This window comes from Zootermopsis nevadensis, unplaced genomic scaffold (genome assembly GCF_977971745.1).
Source record: "Zootermopsis nevadensis isolate Lab colony 2312 unplaced genomic scaffold, Znev_1.0 Znev_ptg000028l, whole genome shotgun sequence".
NCBI lineage: Eukaryota > Metazoa > Arthropoda > Insecta > Blattodea > Termopsidae > Zootermopsis > Zootermopsis nevadensis.
The window spans coordinates 17,781,210-17,791,597 of NW_028259160.1; the positions used below are offsets into that span (position 1 = coordinate 17,781,210).

The window sequence follows — 10,388 nt, forward strand, 5'->3', positions numbered from 1 at the left end:
ACTGTTAAGGGATTTTGAACCTTACGTTCTCCGTCTGAATATTTATGAGCCTAAACAAACATGGTGCGCTTGCGTAACAAAGCGTATGACAGCTTTGTTTGAAGCCATGTTTGAACTTTGGAGGTTTAGCTTCTTGGTCATCCACACTTTTTTTGAACTCGTATAGCAATTCCTGGCGGAAATTTGTTTTCGGAATGGTTTTCCAACAAGCCATAAGACGAATGCAATGTGTCAACGATGTCTGATTCTGAATTTTCTGTCGCTTAAAGAAAAGCCGTCAAAAGTTACGGAGTTATAAGACTGTTCTCTTCAATTTTCTTTTTGCTACCTATATTTTATTTGTTTAGAAGTCTGTTATGCAGGAATACTTGGTGCGTATAAAACTCGAGAAAATACTGTGTGAAGCTAGTTTGGATACAGAAAATGTGTTTAAACTAAGGCTATCTGTAGAGGTAAGCATTTTTTTGATGCATTTCTTATTCAGAATCTTCTGAAACAAGATGCTTTATCACTACTGCATTTTCATTTTTATTCAGGGTGTGTCATTGGAAAGGTCCTAGAAAATCAGATGAGGTTAGAACTGAATGTGACACATCAGCTTCTTGTTTAAATGTTAATTTATTGGACAGATAGAAAATTACACATAAAGACAGTAGAGTAATGAGGATGTTGTTCTGAAAGCAAATGCAGAAATAACTGAAAAATCTGTTTTATCACTGTCCTTGTGACTGTTCACTGCCATTAACATCCATCCAGTAATGTGTCAGAACATTTATCATTCACAGAATTCACAATGCCACTGCCTGAATTTAATAAACTGTGTTCTTGATAACTTACTCGTAAGTTTTCAGCCAATTGCATGAGACCACAGAGAATTAATTTCCTAATACCACTATCTGCTATAGCCTGACTGTAGGCAATAATAAATATTAAGTATAAGAAAGCAAGTGGTAATAACAAAACTGATCTTCTTTCTTGGAATGAATAAACAATATTAAGCCAGCCCTGAAATGACTATCATCACATTGGGGCACAAAATAATCTGTTTATACAAAAATTAAAACACTGCACCTACTCAGTTGCATGCATCAGCGATTTATAAGCACAAAGAGGACTCATCACATTTGATGCATGGTAGCTTTGTTCTATTTAAAGACGCACATGGGAAGTCTTGAAATTAGTCATGTAGTAGAATGTTGAAGTTAGCAGTGGTACCAACCTATGCTGTGTTTGTGGGACTGTGGCACATGATTCGTAGGCCTGACATACTGAAGATGTCACACAGTGGCCAGGGGTTAGTGTTACTGATTATGTCCCAATTTTTGTCGGTGTTAACGTCTCGTAGCTGGGATAAATAAGCAAACGTGATGTGTGCTGAGTGTTTCATTGCCATTTCAAAAGTCACATTAAACATTAAAATGTCAGGATGATATGAGGAAAGGAATTGTGGAAACACCAAATTTAAAGAAAAACAGAAAGATTATGCCAAAAGCACAGGGGAAGTGATAAAGTAATAGAAATAAGGACACATTTATGAAGAAAACTCAAAGGAGAAGAAATTGAGACGTTATGAAATGAAAGTTTGCTATGACTCAGTTTATGGCACACAGATCAGATTCAATAAACCCAGTGGTTCATTGTCTATTTTCCATAATCTTTTCAGTTTGATGGTGAGATTCAACTTGTTCTTTGAACTGGATGATTAAGGCACAAAGCATACGACAACATTGTAATAAGTGCTCTGTTGACCAAACAAGGAACATACAATAACAGACATGACTGATCAGCAATGTACACAAAATTTAGTTTGGTTCAAAATTCAGGCATCTGCATGAATCTTTGCACAAGATAGTCTCGAAGCCAAGTTGGAGAAGTTTTAAACAGAAAATGATAATAGCGGTATCGGGGAGTTGCACATTCATAGTGAGGGCAGGGATACTTGGAAAGAAGAGCATGTTCTAGCATTGAGTATAGCTTTTCTTCCTGTAGTGGAAGTGGTTTTCTTGGTGTTGGCATGCCAGATAAGTATTCATTGTACCTTCTGAAATAGTCACCAAAAAATTTGCAATCAACAGGTGTCATTGCTTCTTCCATCTCCTTAGCATACTCTTGTTGTTTTGCCAAGATGCTGGTGTGCTGAAAAAAAGATCCTGAAAAATAATATATTTGTTTGATGATGCAGGTCTTGCAGATACAGTGATATTATCATTTCTTAACATACTGGGTATCATACAGGAATTATCCTCTTTTCATAAATGGGGTATTTACAGTATTTGCCAGGCAAAGAATCTTCACAACAGAATCCTTTTTGAAAACCTAATGTTCTATCATCTGGTCAAGAAATTCCATGCTTTTCATGACACTCGAAGGCTTATTATACTATGTTCGTAACAGCCTACCATTGAGTTCTACTGTCACTCATACAAAACCAGTCTTCATCCTCACAGAGTTTCTTAAGATCCACATTAATATTATCCTCCTATCTACACCTAGGTCTTCCAATGTGTCTATTCCCTAAAGGTTTTATGACTAAAATAGGCAATGAAGTTGTACGCTATTTGATGTCATTTTGATTTTGTCTGATCAGTGATTCAAGTTCTGCCTCAAGCCACGTGCAGCAACATTTATCCCAGGATGGCTGTCTTCTGTTTTGCTGCGCCGTGTAGTCTGGTAGAAGTTTAGCAATGATTCAGAGGTCCATGCTGCCTCCATCATCAGGCAGACTACAGCTTAGCAACCCAGAAGACAGCCACCTTCAGTCTCACCACTGTGACAACATCAAATCCAAAATTTATCCCACCACAAACAGTTTTGTCCCTGCCCTAGAATTTATTACTGAGCAGAAAATTTGCACATCTTGACAAATGCAGCCAGCCTGGCCCCTTCATGGGGCTCACAATGTGGGGCCATCAGAGGATGTGACCTGGCAGTAATGTATGGAAAGAAATATGCCTGCAAAAGATTCTGTGTTTCGAAAGTTTAAAACAAAAGCACAAAATGTTCTCTGCATGCAAAAAATATATTCAGACAGTACACGCTGGTACTATAGACATTAGTTACTAATATAAAACTTGTTGGTTTTGTGTGCCGTAATCAGTAGACTCAAAGACTGTTATAATTTTGTTGCATTTTTTTCGCGTACCTGGAATAAAAGAGATGACAGGCACACCGTACTTAGCCTGCTCGACTCGGAGGCCATCACACCACGCCAGGAGGCCTGCTTTGGTGGCGCCATACACAGCGAGACCTGGCAGAGCTGCCAGTGCACAGTGGCTACTGATTGCGATGACGCGACCTACATGGATACAAAGACCAGTGAATGGTACTAATGCTGTTATTTTAAAGGGACACGCAGAGACATGGGACTTGTTTTAAGGTGCGAACCCAGCATTTACATGGATAGATGCAGGATAACTAGAAAATACCTCAGGCATTATAGTCAATTTGCAAGAAATTTTCACTTGTAAAGTATAAATGACTGGGCTGATGGGGAAAGGCATTCAAATGGAAGGTAATTTGTGATCCAGAGGCAGTGTAGTTTTTAAAACATTTCACAGACATAGATATAAGAGTGATATGAAGGGGTAATTAGTGGGTGTGGAGGTAAAACTCCGTGTTCCTATAAAGCGTTGGCACACATGTAAAATGTTACATGGCACATCACAAAAGACTGCCATCTGTGTTCACATAGTTATAATTTATGGTGAACAATAAACGAAGTAGTGAATGTTGCTGTAGCAGAACGGACAACGATATTTGTGTATATACCTTTGTATTTCCTAAGCATTGAAGAGAAACTCTTAGTGGTCCGCATTGCTCCTAGAAGATTTACATCAATCTGTTTTAGTATGTGCTGTTCTGTCAGCCATTCAAATTCACCGAATATCATAACGCCAGCATTATTAATTAAAGCTCTGAGCTCTGAAACAGAAAGAAACATATTCACACATTTAATTAGGTCTAACTAAATAACTCCACTGGACCGGAGTTGTAGTTAAGAAAATTCCGCTCCGTTTATGGAAACTACAGGTTTTATTACTGCAGTTAAGATAGCCAGCTACTGGTTCCTGTCCTGATTTTACGAGGTCTCGGACCCTGTGAATCATGTAACATGATAGTTTCTTATGGAGAGAATAGTTGGTCCCCCACTCAACCCCAAATTTAAAGAACTACCCCTTGTCAGCTGTCTGTGAATGCTTATTCAGTATATTCACAGGTGTCCTTCATCTCATTCATCCATAACCTGAAGATGCAAGGCTCTGGTAACAAAGGGCATACTTAACATTGGACTTAAACCTTTTGTTATCAGTACAAACTATTTACAATCTTATCTCAGTTGAGTATTTTGGTGGCGTTGAAACATCTGACTGTTTAGTGAACACTGATGGCCATGAACTTCTCAGAAACAGATGCATGGTGATAATTTTAGGCATTAGTTTTAAATATCAGGTTTTTGACGGAGGACAGAGGTCAGTTTCACGTTCCGGCCACTTTACCTTGCAGTACAGAACCTCCCGCCGAACGAGCTAAAATAATTACAATAAAAACATGTTTGCTGCTGCAATTAGGCTGTTTGGGGCAGTGCCCCATCTGAAATATGATCGCAGTTTCGATATATTGACTCTACGTACACACTGACACACGGATGGCGGACAATCGCGAGACTGATTAGCCGGGCCTTTTACGAAAAGAATAAGACCCAGTGCGCACGAGCGGTTCCTCTGCCGCATTGATGGAACGCACTGTTTCAGTAGGAAGCGAGCGCAGTTTTACCTCTGCGGGTTTTCGAACTCAGCACGCTTCATTCTCGATGCGGTGCGGTGGCAATAGAACACGAAGAACCCTACGTGTGTGCGCGCACGAGCGGCGAAGAGCCACAAGGCGGCCATTGTTTGCCCGACAGTCGTGAAAGTGAATAGGAGAACAGTCCGGCCGTATCGGAGTAACGTAACAAAAACTCTGAATGGAAGTCTGTGAAGCTCTACTGCCGAACTCGAGTCAACTTGAAAAAAAAAAAAGGTATCAGAAGAACCTCTTGCATGTTCGTCGTGGGGTTGTCCTGGAGAATTCCTTAGGCTGTGGTGGATTTGATCCTATGAGAGTCGGATGTTTTGTATTCGTTTAAGTTTGATTGGGATAAGTTACATTGGATTACGTTGCGTTTTGGGTTAGGTTTGGTTAGGTTAGGTAAGGTAAGGGTAGGTTGTTGAGGTTAGGTTAGATAATGTTTTTTACGATGGGTTAGGTTGTGTCTTGGAGAACTTCTAGCATGTTCATCGGGTGGTCGTATGGTTGTCCTGCCGATCTGCGGGAATCTGAGTATCAATAGTCATGTCAGTTTGAGGTCACGGCGAGATCATCGTTATGTCATGGTCTCGACAACATCAGTCCTTGGGTTTTCGTTATTGAGGTTTTGAAAATTTTCCAGGTCGTTCGAAAGTCATTTTTTCAAATGCATATTTTTGTCGATCTGCAGGAATCTGAGTGACCATGTTGATGTCTGTTTTGAGGTCACGCACATGTCAGCGTCATATTATAGTCACGACAAGGTGCTTGGGTTTTCCGAATCGACGCTTTTAAAATTCTCAAGATCATTCGACCACCACTGTCAGAAAGCTGGATTAGACTGTGACCGTGATAGAAAAATATGAAATTATGTTATTATTGACGAGGACTAATACAGGCCACCAACAACTGTCAATTACTCGGAAACATTAAGAGATGGAGTGATTATGTGACCAACCAGCTCACAATGAATGTGCCATCACCAACAGCATTCTGTGGAAGGCGTTTAAAGAATTATCGTTTAGTGTCCCAAGGTTTTATTGAAAAACTTTGCAATTATTTCCTTATCGTTGTCGGTCATAGATGAAACCACACGTGTCAGGCACTCGAGGCCCCTGGGTCGTCGCCCTGACCGTTCGCTGCCCCCTGCTTTGACATGCATGAGTATAATAAATGGATGACAGAATCAGTCATTCACTGAATACGTTTATAGTTGAACGCTTTCAGTGACCAAAAATATGTAAAAGAAGGAGTTTTTGGTCACCGCCTTGTCATTATGCCGGCCCGTCAACGATTAAGTGTCGCAGTTGGCCTGGTGGTTTGTTTGTGCGGGCGATATTAGGAGACGGAGAAAACTTTGCCTTACGACTGTCTCTTCCGAGTCGTAAGTGTCTAAAGAACGTGGGGGGGGGGGGGGGGGGGGAAGCCAAAATTTAGCCAGTCAAGTGCATAAACATTGAACACGTGCATCCTTTAATAAGAAGTGACTGGTTTTTCATCTTTCGTAAAAATCCATTATTAATTATTAATACAAATAAATATGGCGCGAAAGTACGTGTTGAGCATTTACATGTTAAAGTGATTAAAATGGAAAAGAAACTTTAAAGATCCCCGGATATGTGCTTTGGATATTAAAATGTTATAAAATTGCCACACTAGATAGATAATACACGAGTAGTCGCTGCCCGTCCATTATGTGACGTGCGTGTTGGCCTACCGTAGTGCGGGTTGTGTGCCAGCATTTCTTGGACGGTTTCCGCTGCAGTCTGCACGCTGACGTCGCTGGTAACATCGAGTTGCAGTACGTGCAGTCTCTGAGGACACAGCTGCAGCAACTCTGTGCTTCCTGCTCCATTGGCTTGCAGACAGCCGGCGACCACCGTGTACCCCAGTTTATACGCGTGCAAGGCGAAGGAGAACCCAAGTCCCGAATCGCAGCCCGTGATGAACACTAGTTGATTCTCGGAAGCTGTTGAATCCTCCTTCCTTCCCAGAAAGTGGCGCGTTGCGGATGCTTTGAAGTTGAAATAAGCACATCGCAAGAGACACAGTGCCGCCACTGCACCGCATCCAAAAACAAGTTTCCTTTGTGCAGGCGTCGAGAACACAGACCCCATGACGTTGAGTGCTGACTGGTTAGGGCAGTTTTCTGGTTCCTGTCACCTCTGACGGAGGTAAGTCGCTACTTGTTGGCTATGACTATAGGTACCCTTTATCACCGCTAGAATATGGGAGCGCTGCTTACTGCCTGTCCTCTTTCCACATTTCTAAGAAGGATGTCTTGGGCATTTCCATTGTTCGGTCACAGTCGTCAGCTCTGTCAGCAAAGAGCCGTGGCATTGTTTGAATACGAACATGTTAGAATTTGATAGCGGCAAAGCTACTACTGTCTTACTTTGAATTGCATATAATGGCATTCTGTGTCTTTTGTTTTGTTTTCTGATCATAGCATTGTCTAAACTGGAAGGCAGACTACAGGAAATATGCGGTTTGCCTGATACTGTCATTTCTGCTGTTAAACGCTTTTCAGATATGCATTTTTTTGTTTGTAGCTGTTAAGAATATGTACTGCTTGTTAATTCTCTGATGTGCGAGGGTTTAAGACCATTCTAATTTTAAACCAAGTCCCAAAGAATTTATGTTATTTTAATTCACACTTTAATATGGTAACGCTGCCAGTAAAAGTCAATATGACGGACGCTGTGGCGTGAATGTCGACAGAGCATCTTAAAATGGTAAAATCAATTTATTTTTAGCGACATAGACCACATGAATAAATATATATTTGCGTTAAAAGCGAGGAAGTTAGCGTCTCAGAACGCACATATTTTTTTAAATGGAGAAGATCTGTGGACTTAGCCAGTTGTTCGACTCAGCTTTGAAGGAACAAAGCCCAAAGTTGGCCCCCACTCGCTGATCGACCTTGATGACCAGGCTTAGAATTTCCAGACTCCCTTCACAAATAATTTGATTTTATAGCTTGTCTATTTTAGGTGGACGCCTGTTATGCGCATCACAGGCAGAAGATACTGCCAGTTGGTGGTGTAGAGGAATATTACCTCTCGGTATTATTCTTGTACGAGTGTACTTAGGCGGAGAATTAGAAGTGCCATCTGCCTTATTGTGCGTAGTGGTTTGTGCTTTGGAACTTAGAGCTCTAGCAAAAAGACAGCCTATACCATGAAGCGGACTGGGAATTGAGAATTCTCTTAAATGACGCGTGATTTCACCTTGTGTTGTCAGTATAGAAACGTCAAAGAGGCGAGGGGGGACAACTAATGATAATACTTACTGGAAAGCTGAGGAAATGGATGTTCGCGAAATAATGCCCAGGGTATGAGGACTGGATTGATTCAGGATCATGGTCGTTGGTGGGCTCTGGTGTTATCGGTGTTAAATCTTCGTGTTCCGTTGCCAGAGGGAGCCAGTCATGAGCCCAAAGTTTTGAAACAGGAAGTCTACCAACTGTTCAATTGTTTTAAATCGTGTTAAACTTTTGGGACATGAACATTTGTAAAGTAAAATGAAATAAGGCGTTGACGTTCCCGAAATGTCAATTAACAAGTATAACAATATAAGTTTCGTCTACTAGGGTTGTCCAGTTCCTATTCAAAGTAAATAATTTAGGATGGAGGATGTAAATTATTTCGATTTGTGTGGACAAATGATTGAACACAGCGAAACGCAGGGACTTTCACGTATGTAAGGATGAGTTTTACATTTTATTTATTTAGTGTTCTGTGTGACGACAGGTCCATATGAACAGGATCCTTCCATCCTTTTCTCGGACTGGGACCTGTTCATATACGTTCTTGGCAGATGATTCAGAAGTGGTTTGCCATTGCCTTCTTCTGTGTGTGAATGGAGTAATTGTTGGGATGCCACGGAGGAAAACTCCGTGTTGCCTAGACCACGGCCTTGCCCAACAGAAGTTATAAATTCGGGCACCGCCGGGAATCGAACCCGAGACCCCAGGATTACAAGGCCAGCGTGAGTTTTACATACCAAAATAATAAATATTCTGTAGACTGTATGAACATTGACCTGGATAAGAGTCCTACACGAGTTACAACCCGCTTTCTCATAATTGAAAACTTCGACGTTTCGTCCACTAACTTTGCTTATTCTTTGCGCTTGGAACGAGAATTTAACGTAAGTCCTAGGTGCCCTCAAAATGTCCCCACGTAATCTATGTCATTTGTAGGCCATATATGAGACGCATGCTCGCTCCTGGTTGCAGTGAATAACCATTAATTTGTTTTTCACACTGGGGACGTCTTTATGCGACTTTTAACACCGACAGAAATACTCTTTTTAAAAGGCGTTTGTCACCGGACATTTCAGAGTTGCCGTGAAACATCGTTAATACATTTAATTATCTAAATAAATTTAGATCGCAGAGGAGCGGAATTACGATATTGAAACAAAAATGTCTGCGAACACGTAGTGGCAAGAAGTCTGACCGTCTGTGAAATTGGAGTAATTTGTCAATGTAATGTAGACGGCAACTCTGTTTTCTGCTTTGAATTTCTGATGGAAGCTGGTTCATGAATTGCAGAGTAAGTGTCTACAGCAGGAAGTGCATTAATCTAATTTAGATTTACCCTTTTTGTTGAGTCGGGAGGGAGATCTTTATTTTTTCTAATGTAGACATGTTTTGTTTTGTTTCTGCCAGTTATTTATATCATCGATGGAGTTTATGGTTTTATTCAGGGGTTAGGATCTCTTGCGCGATTATTTGGAGTCTCTAAATTCAATTTCATCACTTCGGTTCTTGTAGCTTTTACATGCAAGAAACCTGAGTTTTGTGTGGGAAGTCTTTATGTTAATGGTAGGCCGCTTGTAGGCAACATGTTTTTCAAAAGTGAGGTTAAGATCCATTTCTATTTTTGATACAGAATGAGATCCCAAACACGCAATAAATACCTCATTGATTTCCGGACTTCTTATTTCCCTCGGAACCCTTAAAAACTGCGAAGTGTTTGGGCGGACCACATAAGAGCTTCCCCCCCCCCCTCCCCCCCCCCCTGGAATGCACTACGCTGTAGATGTTAAAATGAGAATAATTAAGTTGAAAATATCTGGCTCTTCTGCGGGCCTGCTACTTCTTTATACACTGTATTATTATCTTTTACTTTTTTGGTAATACCAATTGTTTCGTTGACCATCAGAATGAAGCTAACCACGTTTTGTTCGGAGATCAGATTTTGGGAACTTCGGCTGCAGCAGGTGTTTCTACACTGAGGAATGTACAAAGTTGCTGTTGATGACAGATGCTGGACACATTTCATACCCCGCAAATAAAGAAGAGCCGTCCTCGAAATTCAACGGATTGGTTCCTTTACAAATTAGTCTGCTCATCCGTAACTTTTTGAGACGTTAATAATTGTCACGTGAATTTTGAGGTTTTCGTGGCGGTTTTGCTGGAGATGTTTTCTAGGTTATGACGTCGAGCAGACTGGCGTATAGGTACTAGTGTGTAGGAGAAACACACTGTATCCGTCTTTAGAGTCTGTCTGTACCTCTATAAATTGGTGCTTGAAACTGATTTTCTGCTCCTTTAGTTAAAACTTTCGACTGTGTTTCTTACAGACGTACATAAT

At 40.9% G+C, this 10,388-nt stretch overlaps 1 protein-coding gene and 1 long non-coding RNA gene across 4 annotated transcripts; one reads left to right on the forward strand and one right to left on the reverse strand.

Annotated features, from left to right (window-relative positions):
- Nucleotides 1-3,743, forward strand: LOC110826729 (uncharacterized). The gene is made up of 2 exons (XR_002542129.2): nt 1-452; nt 3,155-3,743. It is a non-coding gene; the product is annotated as an uncharacterized LOC110826729 (long non-coding RNA).
- Nucleotides 600-6,972, reverse strand: sro (SDR family oxidoreductase shroud). 3 transcript variants are annotated; one of them, XM_022057633.2, is made up of 4 exons: nt 6,503-6,968; nt 3,769-3,921; nt 3,143-3,295; nt 600-2,150 (listed from the first exon to the last, which is right to left on the reverse strand). In XM_022057633.2, the coding sequence occupies exons 1-4, from the start codon at nt 6,900-6,902 to the stop codon at nt 1,813-1,815; spliced, it is 1,044 nt and encodes a 347-aa protein (XP_021913325.1). In that variant the 5' UTR covers nt 6,903-6,968; the 3' UTR covers nt 600-1,812. The 3 variants fall into 3 exon arrangements, with proteins under 3 accessions (XP_021913325.1, XP_087213278.1, XP_087213277.1); XM_087357152.1 differs by lacking the exon at nt 6,503-6,968 and adding an exon at nt 4,497-4,767; XM_087357151.1 differs by having other exon boundaries at nt 1,958-2,136; nt 6,503-6,972.
- Between the last annotated feature and the right edge of the window lie 3,416 nt (nt 6,973-10,388).

Coding starts and splice junctions, on each gene's coding strand:
- sro (XM_022057633.2), bottom strand. CDS start 6,902: ATGGGGTCTGTGTTCTCGACGCCTGCACAAAGGAAACTTGTTTTTGGA. Junction 3,922..6,502: donor GGCACACAACCCGCACTACG/GTAGGCCAACAC, acceptor TTTCTGTTTCAG/AGCTCAGAGCTTTAATTAAT. Junction 2,151..3,142: donor TGTCATCTCTTTTATTCCAG/GTACGCGAAAAA, acceptor ATTATTTTTCAG/GATCTTTTTTTCAGCACACC.